The 19708-nt window shown below is 48.9% G+C and overlaps 1 protein-coding gene across 2 annotated transcripts in view; it reads right to left on the bottom strand.

The window, feature by feature from the left end:
* Nucleotides 1-3715: 3715 nt before the first annotated feature.
* Nucleotides 3716-19708, bottom strand: part of KIAA0319L (KIAA0319 like) — a 109531-nt gene continuing 93538 nt past the window's right edge. For both annotated transcript variants that reach the window (XM_082667619.1, XM_082667620.1), the window contains exons 17-21: nucleotides 15642-15784; nucleotides 14671-14793; nucleotides 13849-13939; nucleotides 11270-11361; nucleotides 3716-4957 (exon numbers count right to left, since the gene is read on the bottom strand). In XM_082667619.1, coding sequence (XP_082523745.1) covers nucleotides 4770-4957; nucleotides 11270-11361; nucleotides 13849-13939; nucleotides 14671-14793; nucleotides 15642-15784 — 637 coding nt within the window. In that variant the 3' untranslated portion in view covers nucleotides 3716-4769. The remainder of the gene's footprint in view (nucleotides 4958-11269; nucleotides 11362-13848; nucleotides 13940-14670; nucleotides 14794-15641; nucleotides 15785-19708) is intronic.

Here is a 19708-nt window from a genome sequence, read left to right as displayed (position 1 = left end):
TATTCCTCTCCAAGCCCTCAAATTCCCAAACCACACGCCACAGGTAATCATACCCCCGAGGATCCCTAAGCATGTTGCCCTTATCCTAAGGGAGGATCTGAGTTATTACTGTCTGCTCTTCAGAAAACAAACAAAGGGCACGTGACCTAGAACTGTATGGCCGCCCCTCCTGCAGCCCACGTGCCTGTCACAGAGCCCTGGGCTGAGGCATCTTTGTCAACCCTGCTAGCTTACTTGGGCCCAGGGAGGCCTGTCAAAGGAGAGCCTGGGCCCACAATCTTAACACCAGCCATTAGTTTTTTTGTTTTTTGGCCGTGCCGCACGTCATGTGGGATCTTAGTTCCCTGACCAGGGATCGAACCCATGCCCCTTGCATTGGGAGTGCAGAGTCTTAACCACTGGACAGCCAGGGACGCCCCCTACTTTTTAAAAAAAATGCAATGGCTAGTACAATAAAGTTCATTTCTCTCATCACAATCCAACGGCCATTCTGGTAGAGCAGCTCTCTTCTAGACGGTGGATTAGGAACCGGGCTCCCTCCACCATGCATGTCTCTCCCATGGCCTCAGAGTCCCCCGAGTGCTCCTCTGCATCTGGCCAGCAGATGGAGGAGGGGGGCGTCACACAGAAGTTTCTAATGGGTCAGGGCTGAAGATGGAACACCTCTCTTCTGCCCATATTGTGCAGAAGGCTGGAGATGAAGTGATTTGTGTCCCGGAAAAGCACTCTGGTTTGGCAAGCAGCTGATCTCTGCCACACCCAACTTCAAGGGCCTCTCCCTGAGGTGGTTAAGAGGAACTGGGTGTCTGGGTACTTTCCCTCTTTGTCTCCAAATCCAGCTGGTTTGCAAGTCTTTTGGAGCTGAGCTGCTAAGGCCGTTTTCCCCCTTGTCAAGGGTATGGTATGGGTGCACAAATATTCTGAGGAATTAATAAAAGATCAGTTAAATCACAATAACCTATGGGGTGTGGGTTCCAGGCATCAGTATGTTTTAAAAGTTGGGCAGGTGATTCTAACGTGCAGCCAGTGTGAGAACCACTGATGTCGATACACAAGAACGTGATTAGTTAGAAGTGGGGACCGGGACCTACAGCGTAGCTCAGAAGGTGAGACTAGGGCACGGCAATAACCTGCCAGCCAGCGTTTTGTATCTGCACTGAGAACTGGACAGGAGGCTGGCCTTCCCATGAAAGGTAACTTTAGTTTTCTTCCTTGTGACCAAAGAAGCCTGATCAATACCCTCCAATGTCAAACCCCAGCAACTCAGAGAGGCCCCCGGGGTGGGGAGTTGACCTGTTCGGCAGCACTTGGACACAGAGGCACACACCCCACCTGGGCCTTCGTGGGGAGGCACGAGAGTGGACAGCCCCAGCCCTGGCACTGGAAATCCTGGATATTAAGTAGGCACCACCAGCACGAACCACAAACTGGAGGGTTACGTAGGTGAAAGGGGTCATAATGGTGGCCTGGGTTTTTGGGTTTTTAAACATTTTTTTAAATTTATTTATTTTGGCTGCGTTGGGTCTTCGTTGCTGCGTGCGGGCTTTCTCTAGTTGTGGCGAGCGGGGGCTACTCTTCGTTGCGGCGCACGGGCTTCTCATTGCAGTGGCTTCTCATTGTTGCAGACCACGGGCTCTAGGTGTGCAGGCTCAGTAGTTGTGGCTCACGGGCTTAGTTGCTCCGCAGCACGTGGGATCTTCCCGGACCAGGGCTCGAACCCGTGTCCCCTGCATTGGCAGGCGGATTCTCAACGACTGCGCCACCAGGGAAGCCCGGTGGCCTGGGTTTGACCAGAGACTAAATAGGAGCCTTTAAACCTCAACACAAATTCCACAAAGGAGTCAAGGGCCTGATCCATGCTCCTCAAACCCTCCTTCCCAGGGGCTCATGGCTCCTGACTGCGCGCACCTTCTTTCCATACCTGTTTGTTCTCAGAGAACAACTCTCAGTGTGTGTGGCCACCTGTGCTGGCTCCCTTCACTGATCAGATAGGCCAAAGGGAAGCTGGAAGAACAAGATTCAGAGTCTCCCCCACCTTTGCTCCCACAGAAGGAAGGCCATGCTGCAGACTTCCAGCCTGAGGGGTTTTCTTTGAGTGTTGCTTCCTGGTGACTAAGTCTCCTCTCCACACATAGTACCTGTGGGCTTCAAGAAATGCGAGGATGCCCTCTGTTGGCCTTCCCTCTGGCCATTCTAGAAAATGAAAGATGGAGGCCTTTGAGGGTGGAGGAGTGTTCAGCTAGGTGTGGTCAAGGCAGGGGCTCCCAGGCTCCTGAAATTCAGGATTATTTCAGAAGGGTTCCTTTGGGGTGACAGGGATATATGGAAGTAGCCTAGCTCTCCCTAAGCAAGCCCAAGGATTTCTGGCTCTTTCATGAGTCAGGCAAGAATAGGGACACGGCAATCTTCTCGATGCAAGACCCCAAGCCAGGAAAGCAGCACTGGTTTCTGGGTTTTGTCCCTTTTTTGGTGGGAGGAGTAGGGGATGAAAAATTCTTTTATTCATCCGAGACTGAGATAAAAATATATCCTTCAATGAGCTGTGGCTGAGATAAGATATAGGAATGAGGCCCAAAGAACACAGAAAAAACCTACAAAGCCAGTAAGTTATCAAGTCCTGTAGCTCCTTCATGGATCCTTCAAAGTTCTTCCAATACACCAACCTCACTAAGTCCCGATCGCCTGCCCACCAGCTGCTCTGGGGCAGCCTGGCCTGCACACCCGAGAACACACGCAGCCCTAGCCCACAGCGCGCCCCGGGCAGATTCAAGCTCCCACTCCTCTGAGCTTCCTGCACCCTCGCTCGGGACAGGTCAGCTGCTGCCTCCTATTCATGACACACTGAATGTGCACTTCTAGACCAGCGGTTCTCAGAGTGTGGTCCCCAGACCAGCAGAAGAGCATCTCTGGGAACTTATCAGAAAGGCAAATTCTCGTGTTTCGTCCCAGTCCTACTCAATCAGAAACACAGAGGTGGGGCCCAGCAACCCATTTTTAAAGGTGGTTTTGATCCAGACCACGCACAGGCTCTGCTGGGCCTGAGTTCTAATTCCGTCATTTACGGTGTGTGGACCGAGTTACTTCTCGTATGCCTCGTTTCTGTTCCTGTAAAAACAGAACCAATACCGCCCACCCTCAGCTGCTTTTTGTGCACAGGGCCTTGGGGAAAGAATGAGTTCCACAGTCCTTCTCTCCCCTCCCTTTCCTGGGAGTCCAAGACTGAACAGCAGCCCTCCTTTCATCCCACAAGCTCAGCAGGCTGTCCCTCCAACACTGCACAGTGCTCTGGGGGCCCAGGGCCAAGCCCTACTGCTTTGTAGACCCCAAAGAGAAGGGCAGGGCCCATAAAGGCCAACCTGGGCACTGGGACACGCTGTATCCCCAAGCTTGTCCATGGGGTAAGGGTAGGGGTGAGAGGGGGTGGTGGTGTTTGTGTGTGTATGCATCAATTTTGTGCTCACAGAAGGTCGAAGGAAGGACAGAAAACTCCCCTCCCTAAAAGCCACAAGGAGCAGCTGGCCAGCAGGGGCCAGGGCGGTGACTCCTCCATCAGCAGCCACTGAGGCAGGGTCCCAGCACCACACATGCTGATGCCAGGCCCATGACCTCCCTGCCGGAGGCCATCATGTCACAGGGACATACAGGTGCCTGGACCCGTGGTAGAGGCCAGCAATGGAGCACAAAGCGGCACACCCAGCAGGCACATGTACAATTAAATAGCATGTTTAATCATCTCACGACAGACTGTAGTGCAGTAGTATAAACTGTAAGTTTCTTTTTAAAAAGCCACTCCCCCAAAGCTCCCATTCCTCAACACCCAGAAACCATGGCTGAGGAACCAGTGACAGGGCCGGAGGGATTCAGGAAGTCTCTGTTCCATGAAGCTGAAAGTCTTTCCAGGTCAAGGTTGCCTTATGAGTAGCCAAGAGCCCTAGGAGGAGCTGATGCACACACACACACACACACACACACACACACACACGCAAGGGACACAGAGGGAAGACACTCGGACAGATGGACACAGAGGAGACCGCTGTGGGGCAGTCACACACGTGCACTCTCATGCCAGTCTGTTTGTGGCTCTCTCCTCTGGGCACAGGGAGTGGTGGCCTGATCCCTGAAGCAGCCAGGGTGGTCAGGAGGAAGAGGGTGGCAGTCGGTGTCCGGCCTGGCTACTCTGACACAACAGTCCAGCAGCCAGAGGGGCCCCTCTGTGTTCCTGAAACAGCCAGCCCTCCCCTAGCCCAGCAGCAGCGGTGAGGAGGGGCACCACTTCCTCTGGGCCTAGCAAGAGGGCGCTCCGCCCCAAAGCCGAGAACAAAGAACGTGCCTGCAGGCAGGCTTTTGGAGCCAGGGGGCTGGCAGTGCTTGTTTATGTACCCAGGGGTGGAGGACACAGCCAGGCCTCGCTGTGCAGATGCCCCGGAAGCAGCAACCCTGCCAGCAAAGAGCTGGAGAGGAGGCCAGGAGCTGCCAGTGTCCATCCTCGGAGCAGAGGAGGGGTTCCAGAAAAGGAGGCCCTGAGGTGAGGAGGACCTACCAGACAGGTTTAAAGAGGAAACCTCTTCATTCACAGCTTCATTCAGGGGTTCCCGGAGAAGGTCTCTGGATTCAAGTACCAGCAGCTCTAGTTGAGGGTATTAGGGTGGAGTGACCAGCAGACGCTGGGAGAACAGCTGCCCTCAGACATGGGAGGTATGAGAACCAGCCTGGCAATGCCCTGCACCCTAGCACTGCCAACCCCTAACCTGAGGAGACAGACCAGGCGGCTACAAGATCTCCTCCCGTGGGCTCCTGGCCTTAAGCGGGGTCTGCCCGTTGGGCACGGAGCCGTTCTGACCATGCAGGAGTTTGCCCTTCTCTCGGTCTGGCCATGTGAAGATGGCGTCGTCACTGTCCAGCTCCGACTCCGAGTGCATCAGGCTGCTGCTCAGCACTGGGCCTTTGTGTCTGACGCCTGCAAGGGAGTCAAGGGACCCAGCGTCAGAAGCACAAATCTCCTCCTTGAGCCACACCCTGCACCCTCCTCCCAGCCTGAACAGAAGCAGAGGGACAGGGCCAGTCATGGTCCCTCTCCTGAAAAGGAGGCTTCCCAAGTCCTCCCAGCCCTGGCTAGACGGGACAGTCCATCAGGGAAGCCTCAGAGAGCGACCGATCAGGTTCCAATGGGGATTCTTTATTTTCAGCATCTATTAGCTTTGGTTAGTGCCACCCAACGACATTCTCTTTTCTCTCTCTTTTAAATGTAGAATGTTTTATCTCCCTTTATGCAGAGGGTGGAGTTCTGTGGGGGGCAGGAAATACAAGGAACAAGAACTTAGGCTCTAGAGAATGAGTTTTGTCACTGTACCCTGGCTCAGTATGGATGTACAGTGCCTGCCAGAGGTGCTGACACTGAGGGAGGACACAATCTCATTCTACGTAGACGTTTACCCTGGCTTCGCTGAGAGGGTACAAGGGGTGAGAGAGCAGGCATGTGGCCTGGAGAGGCCTCTGCTTCAGAGCCTGACTGAAGCGGGGACTGTCCCAAGCCGTCAGCTGGTCAGAACACACAAACGAGGACCCATAAGAAGCACCTGAGGTCAGAAAAGATGCCTGAGATTTTTTCTTTTTAATAAATTTATTTATTTTTTTATATTTATTTTTGGCTGTGCTGGGTCTTCGTTGCTGTGTACGGGCTTCCTCTAGTTGTGGTGAGAGGGGGCTACTCTTCATTGCGGTGCGCGGGCCTCTTATTGCGGTGGCTTCTCTTGTGGGGCACGGGCTCTAGGCGCGCAGGCTTCAGTAGTTGTGGCTCACAGGCTCAGTAGTTGTGGCTCACAGGCTCAGTAGTTGTGGCACACTGGCTTAGTTGCTTCATGGCATGTGGAATCTTCCCGGACCAGGGCTCGAACCCGTGTCCCCTGCATTGGCAGGCGGATTCTTACCCACTGTGCCACCAGGGAAGTCCCAAGATGCCTGAGATTCTATAAGTAACTGTAGTTTCCTTCACTATTCATCCTTATGGCTGCAGAGGCCAGACCATACCACGAGGTCTGGTAATAGCTTTAGGGCAGATCCCATCCAACAGCAAGATGGCTGCCCGCTGGCTGGTACAAATACTACTCCAGAGTAAGCAAAAGGTAGGCTGAGACAGCAGAACTAGAAGTGGGAATTGCCAACATCAAGAACCCAGCTTGGGGCTTCCCTGGTGGCGCAGTGGTTGAGAGTCCGCCTGCCGATGCAGGGTACAGGGGTTCGTGCCCCGGTCCGGGAAGATCCCACCTGCCGCGGAGCGGCTGGGCCCGTGAGCCATGGTCACTGAGCCTGCGCGTCCAGAGCCTGTGCTCCGCAATGAAGAGTAGCCCTCGCTCACTGCAACCAGAGAAAAGCCTGCATGCAGCAACGAAGACACAACACAGCCCAAAATAAATAGATAATAAATAAATTAGTTTAAAAAAAAAAAAAGGTGACCAGTCAGGTGAGCTGTGTTTGAACCCTCATCCTCCAACAATCACTCTCCCTCCCCCTGGTCCCATCCAGGTCCCCAATAAACACTGAAAGAAGGTCCTGGGATGATTCTCAGGCATTCTGCCCTTTCCTGGCCAGACATGACTTCAGGCTGTGAACGATGAGGGCATCTAGACTCTGACTGCACCTGTCACTCGGGAACCACAGCCCCACAGACCTTGCCCGTGTGCTGGTCATCTGCGCAGTGTGCTCTGGGGCCCAGCTTGTCCATCTCAGGGGCACGGTTCTGGGACATGACTGTGGACGGCCACAACTCCCACTGATTCTCAGGACTGCAGAGCAGCAGGGCCAGAGAAGAACACCAGCTTCCCAGGCTTTTCCAATGTGGTAGGGGACAGTGGCAACGTAAGAAGCGTCAAGACCAGGGGAGCGTGAACGTTCTCAAAACCTCTGTTTTGCCCCTATAGATGAAATACCCTTTGAGGGCTTTCTCCTCCAGCATCCAAGCACTTGAAGCTTCCCTTGTTCCCTAAAGCCCTTCTGGGCCATAGGCGTGGAGGACAGGAGCTTAAGGGGGGACGTGCTGCTGGCTCCAAAGTACACAGCACTCACCCGGGCCCTCCTACCTCTAGCTCCCGCTCTGCTTGAAGAACTGAGTGGGATTCATCCACTAAGCAATACAAGCTAGGAAGCTGGTTATATCAGTGGGTGCTGAACACATACATCTCCTCTGACTCAGCAATCCCGTTCCTAGGTCTACACCTAACAGAAATCCATACACATGTCCGCCAAAGGACATGGGCAAGAACGTTTACAGCAGCACTCCCCATCACAGCCCCAAATGGAAAGAGCTCAGCTGCCCATCCACAGTATACCTGACAAATAAATATATTCCTACGAGGGAAATTACACGGCAATGGGAACGGACGAACGACTGCTCTACCTAACAACACGGATGGATGTCCTAAATGTAATGTTGAGGGACAGGCGCCAAGCCCAATGATTCCATTTATATAAACTACTCCAAGATATTAGAAGTAAATTGGGGGGAGGCAGGCAGTGACTGGGAAGAAGCACAAAGGGGGCGCTTCTGGGGGGCTGATTACATGGGTACATTCACTTATGAAATGTGCTTATGATTTTCTGTACACATTAGACTGAATCACAGAAAACTGCTATTTTTATAGGTCAAAAGTCAATCATCAGTAATCTTATATGGTTCAATCTAATAGACTTCAATAGAAAGTCTTGAAGAAAAGTCAACAGAACAGCAAAACCAAACCAAAGCAAAACCCACAACTGCTGAATGTAAACCATGTCTCCTGAGGGTGGGCACGTGTCCCGCTCCGCCTGCTGGCCTTCGGTGCCAGCGGCTCCGAGCTCACTCGGGTGGGCGCACGCCACGTCCAGGTCCCCCTCCTCCCGGCGGCATCCGCCTCGGCTCACTTCCGCACACGTCACCCTCCACTAAACTCACTCTTCTTCCGGCTGAACTTCTTCAGTTCCATACCTTGTACAGTTTGGTTCTGAATCCCATTCTCCTCGTCCTACTGGTGACTCCGCTCTGGGTTGCACCCACGAATCCACTGCAGAGCCCAGAACAAGAGCTGGGACTTCTGGCCTGGTCAGACCCACACCAGATGCAAGGCGACTCTCACCGCCTCCTCACGAGGACACCGCGCACAGAAGGGCCTGCCGACCCTCATCTAGTCTCATCTTGGTTACCTGGGAGCAGCTGGCCACCTGCAGCCCTCCCCGCTCCCTCCCTTTCCCCACAAGTCTGCCTTCCCATCCTGGCGTCACCCACCCGCCTGCCTCAGAAGAGGCATCTTAAGCCCTTTACCCACTCCTCCCTCCTCCCTGCCCAGGACCCTCCCCTCTGTCTTCTGCGTCTCTGCCTGCAAACGCGCTCCTGAACCCCGTCCACCCTGTCCTGAATCTCCACTTACTGTCGCTCAACTTCTAAAAGGACTTTTAAGTATTTAGGGCCTCCATTTTCTCACCACCTACATACTTCCTAAATAAACTGCACTTTGACTTCTGCCATCTATCACTCACCATCTACTCCATTTCGTTAGGTGACCAGAAACTTCTCCAGTGTCGTGACTGCCGTCATCACCAATTCTTACGCTTTTCTTCCACAGCAGCAAGCACGCTGACTGCTCCCTGGTGACACCCCTCCTCCCTCACCTCAGCTCCTTAGCCCTGGACTCTTCTTTTGTCCCTCGACACTCTCCCCAGAACGGATGTGATCTACTTTTGCGGAGCCGACCGTCACCAGCATACAGAAGATTCCTATCCAGTCCTGTTCTGCTGAGTTCAATTTAATTCGTCTCCTCTTACCCAAACTGCACCGACTGTCCTAATTCTGTCGTCAGGGCTATCAGTCTCTTGTCTCTCATGTCAGAAGGCAGCCTGGACCTTTCCTGTCCCTCCATCCCCCTGATACCAAGCTGTCTGAGCCATCATCATCCCTCCTCGGACCGTCACAAGAATCTCCTTGCTGGCCTCCACCTGTAATCTCTTCAATGAATGAAATGTTGTCACTAGGCTAATTTTACCATGCCAGCATTCTCAAGATGTCACTTCTCATCACCATCAGAATAAATGCTTAACTCCTTAGGCTGATGTTCAAAAGTCCCCATAATTTCGTCCTCCAGCCTCATTTCCTCAACCCCACTCATAACTGTTCTAAACCAAACGACCTTCTCCAGCGCTGCTTCTGCAGTCGTTTGCATCTAGGGTAATAAAAGCACCCAATCCACAGACGCTCAGAGAAGATGCTTGGGCGCCACCCTTTACTTCTCCTTCTCTCTCACCCCCCTTGGAAAACATAGCATGAACTCAGCAAGCCTTGCCCCCAGATGTATCTGGAACCCGTCTGCCTCTCTCCATCTCATCATCTCTCCATAAGGGCATTCTATCTAATCTCCTCTCACTCACTTTTGCCTCTCCAGTTCCTTCACATAGCAGCCACAGTTGTCTTTTTAAAATGTAAATCTAACTGCACCATGCACCTCCTGAAAAAACTACCCATGGCTCCCCATTGCTCTTAGAAGGAACCCACAGCAAGGTCCCTGCTCACCTGTCCAGCCTTGTGCCCCTCACCCAATGCTCACCATGTCTTCTTCAAATCCCCTCTGCTCATTCCAGCAGCTGGGCCGTCACCAGCTTTGCCTGCAGTCCTATTTCCCAGAGTCTTCACGTGCCTTACTCTCCTTCTCGTCATCCCTTGGGTCTCAGCTTAAGTGTTATTCTTTATAAAGACTTCCATTATCACATTTTGTATATTTGTGAACTTGTTTGTTTAATGTCGGCCCAACATAAACTACACGAGAGCAACGTCTTTCTGTTTAGTTCACTGTAATATAACCAGTATCTGGCACAGGGCCTGGTACACAGTGGTATTAATCCATATTTACAAATGAATAAGGTACAGTCCCTACCTAGTAAGCGGACAAACAATAACATAACGGATATAATACAGTGAGAGAAATGCCAAAACAGACATGTGGGAGAAAGATAAGCACGACTTTAATTGGCAGGTTAAGGGAAGGACGAGAAAGTGCTTTCTGGACAGAAATATGAACCAACAAAATTTGTTTCGAAAAGAGAGATACCAGCAAGGAGGAGGATCTCAGAAAAGCACAGTGATGTAAGCTCACCAGGGCCATGTCTACCAGACCAAAAGTAAGTCGCGAATGACTTCAAGGAGGGGAAAAGCCTTGCCACAGCAACATAAACACAACCTTGGCTACCCTGTGGACGGTGCTGTACAACGTTCTCCCCTCGAGGCCTCATCCTCAGTATCCTGTGTGCGCTCTGGCTGCGCTTCTGTGGTTCGCTAGGCCCCAGCCTCCAGGCACCGCCCCACAGCGTTCCCTAACCAAGCTGCCTGGGTGCTGACAGAGCCCAGGCTGCCTATGAGCATTTATTCTCTTCTCATATGTCTTCTCCCTCACTACAGTGAAATTCTGAGGGCAGAGCCTATGGTTTAGAACTCTCTATAGTCCCCTTACAGCCTCTCCTAATACGAAGCTTTAAGCATGAGAGATGTTTAATAAATACTTTGTATAAAAATAGTTCTACTAGCAGAGTGTTTAGGAATAGCTCTATATAGAGTCCAGCTCCCCTAAAGAGATGAGGCCTGTCGTGTGGCGTCCATGATGAATGGGAACCTCACCAATGACCTAGTCCAGACAAGGACGGAGGGCCTGCTACCCACCCTGGCCCTCCGAGCCCCATCACTGAAAGCCGTCTTAATGCTTGTGCAGCTGGAAATTCTCTGACAGATGAGCGCAGTGCACCTGGAGCCAGCAGGGGAGCTGCCCTCCACCTGCTCTGAGACAATGATGGAGCCTGTGGATCTACCTGACAAATACTGGAGAGAGGAAGATGGGAGAGGATGGCTGGCGGCAAGGAGGCCAGCTGGCAGACGCTGGCTTTGATCTCTTCGTGGCCTTACCTTGTCTGCCCAGGATCAGGAATAAGAGACCAAGGTCCCTGAGCCTGACTACAGGGACACCTTGAAAAGCTGAACTCCAGGCAGGAACCCTGAGGGGAACGAGCAGGCAAAGGAAAGCAAGGGGCTGAGCCCCTCGGCACAGTCAAAGGACCACTAAGAAGTGAGCCCTGGGGTCCGAGCTTGTTCAGTAGGCAAAGCCGACCCTGAGCCCTCATCAGGGACGGGACAAGATGCTTTTCCAGCACAAAGAGCCGCCAACAAAAACACACTTAGGAGGGACTGTGATGGTGGTGGCTCTTCAGGGAGAGCGCACCAACCTAGACACCCCCGGTTCCCAGTTCCCGGGGCCACTACCTGCTCGGGACGTTGGCTTCAGTTCCAGGCTTTCCTGATCCGTGGCATCCAGGATCCTGTACTTGCTTTTCCTCTTCGGTTTTCCTTTTTGTCTGAAAAACACAATCCCCCGCTCAGGAAGAGGTTCTGTGTGAGGCGCAGGTAGCCCACCACGGGGCGGCAGCCAGACTGCAGGCAGGGCCCTGCCTTGGGGGACGCTGCTTAAAGGAAGGGATGCTTCTCCTTGTTTCTCAGCTGGGAAAGGCAGCAACTGGGATCTGTTATTCAAATAGTCCTCACCGATTTGGGAAAAGGTAAAGGAAACATTATCATTTTATCATGGACTCACCACTCCACAGTGGTAATGAAGGAAGGATAGATGGGTTAAAAATGTAAATAAAATGACGCTCCTATGCTGGAAGGGTATAGGGTGGAGGAAAGCATTAAACCAGCAAAACCTTGTTAATGGTGGTTGTCTTAGGCTGGTGGGAATTTTAAAAAATTCTTTTAATTTTCTAAGTTTTATTGTGAGATTATATTGCAGGTTGAATCTCAGTTCTGCCACTTATTAACTGTGTGTCCATGGAAAATGTCATTTTCCTGAGAAAAGGTTGTTATGCATATTAAAAAAGATATTACCTATAAAATGTATAAAATGTTATACACATTTTATACATTTTTGCTTGGTACACAGTAAACATAGAAATGATACTTATTATTAATAATTAAAAACACAATAAATGTTACCATTAAATATTGTAAGACTAGATAGGAAGACTAAATGAAAAAACCTGAAAGACTTAATCATGACTAACCTAAGTCTACAATTACATAAAAACATATACACATGAGAATCCCAAACTGAAAGAAGGCAAACAAATTAAGAACCCATGTGCCACAGCTACATGTAAAAGAATGAAATCAGAACACTCCCTAACACCATACACAAAAATAAACTCAAAATGGATTAAACACCTAAATGTAAGACCAGACACTACAAAACTCTTAGAGAAAAACATAGGAAGAACACTCTTGGACATAAATCACAGCAAGATCTTTTTTGACCCACCTCCCAAAGTAATGAAAATGAAAACAAAAATAAACAGATGGGACCTAATGAAACTTAAAAGCTTTTGCACAGCAAAGGAAACCATAAACAAGACAAAAAGACAACCCTCAGAATGGGAGAAAATATTTGCAAATGGAGCAACGGACAAAGGATTAATCTCCAAAATACACAAACGGCTCATGCAGCTCAATATCAAAAAAAAAAAAAAAAAAAACCCAATCAAAAAAATGGGCAGAAGACCTAAATAGACATTTCTCCAAAGAAGACATACAGATGGCCAAGAAGCACATGAAAAGATGCTCAACATCACTAGTCATTAGAGAAATGCAAATCAAAACTACAATGAGGTATCACCTCACACCAGTCAGAATGGGCATCATCAGAAAATCTACAAACAACAAATTCTGGAGAGGGTGTGGAGAAAGGGATCCCTCTTGCACTGTTGGTGGGAATGTAAATTGATACAGCCACTATGGAAAACAGTATGGAGGTTCCTTAAAAAACTAAAAATAGAATTACCACACAACCCAGCAATCCCACTACTGGGCATATACCCTGAGAAAACCATAATTCAAAAAGACACAGGCATTCCAATGTTCATTGCAGCTCTATTTACAATAGCCAGGTCATGGAAGCAACCTAAATGTCCAACGACAGATGAATGGATAAAGAAGATGTGGTACATATATACAATGGAATATTACTCAGCCATAAAAAGGAACCAAACTGGGTCATTTGTAGAGATGTGGATGGACCTAGAGACTGTCATACAGAGTGAGGTAAGTCAGAAAGAGAAAAACAAATATCGTATATTAACGCACATATGTGGAATTTAGAAAAATGGTACAGATGAACCTGTTTGCAAGGCAGAAACAGAGACACAGACGTAGAGAACAAACATATGGACACCAAGGGGGGAAAGGAGTGGTGGGATGAATTGGGAGATTGGGATCGACATATATACACTAATATGTATAAAATAGATAACTAATGAGAACCTGCTGTACAGCACAGGGAACTTTACTTAATGCTCTGTGGTGACCTAAACAGGAAGGAAATCCAGAAAAGAGGGGGTATATGTATTCATAAAGTTGATTCACTTTGCTGTACAGCAGAAACTAACACAACAATGTAAAGCAACTATACCCCAATTTAAAAAAAAAAGAACCCATGTGCTAAGGTGGTGAGGCTGAGGTGTGGAGTATTAAAGGCCACACACCCTAGAGATAAGAGCCAGGTCCACACCCCAGGCCCTCCCACTCCCACTCCAGCCACAGCCACGTTTTCCAGGTGGCAAATCACTGCAGTGACAGCCACTCAGCCTACAGGAGTGTGCTTCTGCCCTCAGGAGTGTCAGAGGTAAGGAGAACTTTTCTGTGCATGCCGTGGGTGGGCCATGGCATGTAACAGCAATGGGAAGGGAAGAAACCCAGGACTCAGCGCCCTCAATACAGAAGGTGCCAGATACCTCTCTAATGAATAAATATGTAATTAGAAGCACGAACAAATTTCCAGGGAAAGTCCATCTTACCTCTTACAACAACAGATTACAGTCCAGGAGAGGATTCCCAAGGCAACAACAATGACAAAGGAAGCAATGATAACATATAACACGCTCCACTCTGCCAAGAGAAACAAAGTATTAAGGGCAGTGAAAAAAGAGGCTAGAAGGGAGGTCTGGGCTGCCCACCTTGGGTAGGAGATGGCTTCGCTCTGTAAACAAGAAGGCCCCTCGGGCTGCCCAGGGAAGGTGAGACCTTGGAGTTAAAGGCAGCTGAAACTTTAAACCTTATGAATTGCCCCTGTTTTCTAGCTGGTGCTCTGAGATCCTGGGGAAGTGGGGCAGGCTGTAAGGAGCTTTAACAGAGGGAAAGGGGGGAATGGAAACCTACGGGCTTCCCTGGGGCCAGAGTACACAGGCACTCCAAAAAGACAGGAGGCCTTGCGGCTCGTCTGATTTAGGCTGCATTTTGTAGTTGGTCTGATTTAAGCTTGTTTCTTCTTAAACAACTGCTTCAGGGGAGTTCCCTGGCAGTCCAGTGGTTAGGACTCGGCGCTTTCACTGCCAGGGCCCAGGTTCAATCCATGGTCGGGGAACTAAGCAACTAAGATCCCGCAAGCTGTGCTGGGAGGCCAAACAAAAACAAAAACAAAAACAAAAAACTGCTTCAGAGCTTTCCTCTAACCTTGAGCAAGTGTGGAGGAAGGAAGTAAAAGTCCTCTGCAAACAGAAAATACACAAAGTTCTTCTCCTCGTTGCTCATCTGCCTTGGAAACACCAACACCCACCCACTCAACTCAGAGCCACACTCAACGCCAAACCAGCTGGCACAGTTCCAAGCAGAAAACTCACCACAGTTGCTATCTCCATCCCTCAGCTGCACCTTGATGAAATTCTCCATCCAAAAAGGGTCACAGATACAGCGTTTGGTGAATGAATCACAGTGGCCATGGTCCGAACAGTTCAACTGGCATGCTGAAAGTAGCAGGAAAGGGAAAAAAGTCAAGGGGCGTCAGAGCCGGGGGTTGACCAAATTCCAGTGCCCATGAAGATACGAAGGGATTCCCTGCTCAATGGCCTGTGACGACATTTCCTGGAGACCTGCCCCAAGAACCTTTATAGCTGGACACAGTGCCCATTATTATCATCATGGATAAAACTGGAGCAGTTAGAAAGGCTCCAGACTGTTTTTACTTGCTGTTTCTCCATATCAGCAGTTCTTAATCTTTCATGTCCCACAGACCCCCTTCTCTGAATAACTGCCGAAATAAAACATAGTATTACAAAGGAAGGCAATTATACTATACATGTTTTTGAAGTATTTAAGAATACAGAACTTTAAAATAATACGTGCGTCTTTATTAAATTATTAAGTAACAAGATCTAGAAGTGTGTCTAACAACTGTCATAATTTTGAAGTGGTGATGAGTAAAAATGCTATTTCATTATGTAGTATGATACAAAATTTTCTGAGATTTCTATTGCCTTAAAGTCACATGTTCTGTTAATACTAACTGTAGTTTCTTGCCTACCTTCATGATTGAGGAAAACAATAAATTTCAGTTAGAGGTTTGTGAAAATAAAGATGTAATTTTTTTCCCATTCAAACTCACAGCCCCTCTGAATGCTATCTCAGGGGCCCATGGAAGGTTAAGAAGCTCTGCAATGAGTGGAGACTCTTTCAAGAAAAAACGGTAGTTGAGGAAAGTGATTATCTCCTTGTTCCCAGAGAAGAGGAAATGAAGCCCAAGGACAGAAGAGACTGACAGGTGAGCTGTGGACACTGGGTGGACTCTCATTCCCAACTTCCCAGAATTACTCACTGACAGTATTGATTTCCAGGGCTCTGAATATCAGAAAGTCTGCCTTTTGCTTCCGCAGCTCACTCTTGAGCATCACTGCCACCTCATGGCCTTTGAAGATCTGGTGAGGAGGCTCATTTTGAACAAAAAATACCATCTTGGTGCTGCAGAGACATGGAACAGTATGAACGAGCTGAAGCTGTCAACACGATAGCAGCAGCTATCATTTGCTAAGTACCTTCTGTTTGTGCCAGACCCTGTGCTAAGTGTTATACACATTCACTCACAGGAAGCCCGTGAGAAAGGGGTTATCAGCATCATCTCCATTCTACAGAGGACAACACTGGGGCTCAGAGGGGTTAAGTAACTTGCCCAAGGTCACACAGTTAATTATGGCAGAGCCAGATCCCAACTGATATGTCTGACTCTAAAGCCTATGCTTTTAGAAAAGGCCTAAGCTGCCCCAACTAACAAGAAGACCTATTCCAAAAGCTAACTGGAGGCCAGAAAAATGGGGATTTGGTTATGGGTACATCCCTGCTGTCAGCCCCTCCCGCCGCGGAGCAACCGGCTCCGGACGCGCAGGCTCAGCAGCCATGGCTCACGGGCGCAGCCACTCCACGGCACGGGGGATCCTCCCGACCGGGGCACGAACCCGCGTCCCCCGCATCGGCAGGCAGACCCTCAACCACTGTGCCACCAGGGAAGCCCTGCCAGCCTTTTAACAGCTAAGTGTGTGGTGCTGTTGGGTTTGTGCCTGGGTTATCTATGAGACAAACCACAGTGCTTTGTAAAATATAAATTGTTGGACAGCATCAAAGCATTATCCGTAGGTCAAAACATAGCCAAAACGATCATTACTATGACAGCAACAATAAAGACCCCACACAATGGTGTGGCCAGTGCAAGATTATGTTATTCTAGGCCCAGAATCTGTTTGTTTTCTGACCGTCAACTTCTGTCCAAGGTAGACCATGTCTGAACTCACTTCTGGGTGGCACAAAATCTGTTCTCTCTGCCTTGGCCTCCATTTTTGGCAGCCTGCTTCGTGACTCCGTGTTAGTCTCACAAACTGAACTTTCCCAATCAGTGGGTCACACTGGGTTTATAGGTGAGCCCCAGGTATTGATCCCCACAGCACACAAGGTGGCTGGGTGGGACCTGGGTATCCCAGAGGCCCTGGACCAGCTGCTTCCAGTATAACTGTCTATTTATCCCCAAGTGCCATATAAACAGCATCATTTTCTCCGGGTGAACTGACATGAAAGTTTGGGAAGCCCTGTCCTAAAAGCCTTTTCAACGCTTGCTGCATAGTGAGGCTAACGATGGGGTATTATAAACGCCAGAATCAAGAAACAAACCTCTTCCATAAAAGATTTGTGGTCATTTCTCATACATATACTACTATACATAAAATAGATAACTAATGAGAACCTACTATATAGCACAGGGAACTCTACTGTTCTGTGGTGACCTAAATGGGAAGGAAATCCAAAAAAGAGTGGATATATGTATATGTATAACTGCTTCACTTTGCTGTACAGCAGAAACTAACACAACATTGTAAAGCAACTATACTTCAATAAAAATTAATTTAAAGAAATCTGTGGTCATTTCTCATATTTTCTCCTAGTTACCTAATTCATGCTTACAGTTTCAATTTCTGTCTATATACAAATAACCCTCAAATCTTTGTCTCCTCTCCCTATGTCCCTCCTGAGTGACCAAATCTGTATCTGCAAATGCTTGCTAGAGTATCTATACCAGATCATCCACAGGCATCTCAAATCCAACATGTTCCAAAATAAACCTATAATAATCACTAACTCATTATGTGTTAGAGACTACACAAACATTATCTTATGTAACCTTCAGCAACCCTATAACATGGGTGCTAGCGTTTTTATAAGTGAAGAACGGGTTCGGAGAGGTGCAAGAATCTGCCCACTGTCGCAAAGCTGCCACTAACAGAGCAGGGCTCAGAAGCCAGGACTGCCTGGTGTGAGGCCCATGCTCCTTCCCATTGTAATACACTATCTCCCTGCAATCATATCCTCCTCCTGAATTCCTCAGCTAAGCCAATCTAGGCCAAGCCAGAAACCCAGAGTCACTGTGATGCGTCTCTCTTCCTCGTGTCCCAGAGGCAGTGACGGCAAGTACGCAAGCAAACCCTTCCGCAATGCTCTTACCCGCACTCTCGCTAGTGTCTTCCACTGCTTTGTCCCAGCCAATTCCCACCAGCTTGATGGATCCCAGCAGCCACCTTCCCTTTTCCTATTCCCAGGCTGCTGAGCAGAAGTTAAAAAGAAAGTCCTAATCATCATGCTGTCTCTGACCCACTGAACCCTGACTGCATATTAGATTCACCTGGGGAGTTTTAAAATTTTAGGTGCCCAGACCTCACTCCAGACCAAATGAATCATAATCATAATCATAATCATGTGGGGGTGAGGCTTGGGTAATGATATGTTCATAAAAGCTCCAGGTGATACTATTATGCAGCTGGAGTTGGGAATCGCTACTCTCACCTCATGTCTCTAACCTTGGTTGAGACTCCAATATTGCTCAAAGCCAGCATCCTTTCCTGGAGCTGCTGTTCTCAACCTTTACCACTTTCCTCAGACTGCCCACCTCATTCTCACCTTCTCAAAGCAGATGGCCTTGCCTCCAGTTTCAGAGAAAAAACAGGACGTTGGTACCAATACTCTCAAATTTCATCCTTCTCTACTTCTAAATTCACCCATAATAGCACATCTTCCCTCCTTTCCTCCTGCCTCCAGGGAAAGTGGTCTCCTGCTCTGCCCACAGCCAGCGCCCCAGACCTACCTCCATTTATAACCCGCCTCCCCAATCTCCACCATCTACCTTTCCTCTGCACCTTCCCCTCAGTCTATAAAAATGTTCAAGTATTTCCTATCTTTAAAAGGTGTTCTTCTGAGCTTGTCTCCCATACTGTTTTCAACACCAGCCTCTTCAAAGAGGCATTATACTTACCACCTCTGCATCCTCAAACTATGAAAAAAATTTTCTCCCAGCATCTAAGTAAAATGATCTCACTACAGTTCTGATGATCTTACTAATTAGAAACCCAAAAGCCTGTTTTGCGTGCTCACCACACCTGTCTCTATAGCACCTGAATCCTTTGGCAGCGCCCCTTACTGCCAGCTTGTCCCTTAACTTCCAGCAGACAGCTCCCACCTGGTTTTCCTCGCATCTCTCTGACGGCTGTTTCTTAGTTTCCTTTGCTGGCCCTTCTTTCCTTGCCTCCCCCTTAAATATTGACGTTCTCCAGAGCTCTCTCCTCAACCCTCTTGACACTCTCCCAGTGCGACTCATCCATCCTCATGGCCTTAAAGCCTGCCTGTATGTAGTGACTCCCTATCTCAGGCCTTCCCTTCCACCTCAAGTTCCAGCCTATATGTGCTACTACCTGTCCCTATGTAACCCATAAGATACGCCAAATTCAACAGTCAGAACTGAACTCATTATCTTTTCTTTGAAACTGGATCCCTAATCTCAGTTAATGGCATTCACCATCTATCTAGGCATCCAAGCAAAAATCCTCATACTTGATGGCTCACTCACCTTCATTCCCCAAAGGTCACCGAGTCCTACTGATTTACCTCTGAATTTCTTTTAATTTCCTCTTCTCTTCTGCCATTTCCACCACCACTACCTCAATTCAGGTGTTATCACCTTTTTTACTAGACTAGTCCAAAAGCGTCCTGATTGGTCTCCCAGCCTTTGGTCTCTCCCTACTGTTTTTTTTTTGGCCGAGCCGTGCAGCCTGTGGGATCTTAGTTCCCCTCTGTGTGCCATGCGGGATCTTAGTTCCCAAGACCAGGGATTGAACCTGCACTCCCTGCAGTGGAAGCGCGGTGTCTTAACAAATGGACTGCAAGGGATGTCCTGATCTCTCCCTATTTTAGTCTAGCCTCCACACTACCTATCTCCCTAAGGAAAAAAAAAATCTAATATCCTTGCTTCAAAAACAAAACAAAACAAAAAATTCACACATATAAAACCAACTAACTTGAGTCCTCCTATCCGAAGTATTAACACTAAACTGCTTGGCTTGCTTATGACTG

This window comes from Grampus griseus (genome assembly GCF_964374135.1).
Source record: "Grampus griseus genome assembly, chromosome: 1".
NCBI classification, from domain to species: Eukaryota; Metazoa; Chordata; class Mammalia; order Artiodactyla; family Delphinidae; genus Grampus; species Grampus griseus.
The sequence above is the reverse complement of the archived record's forward strand: the minus strand, read 5'-3'. Positions and strand labels throughout refer to the sequence as shown.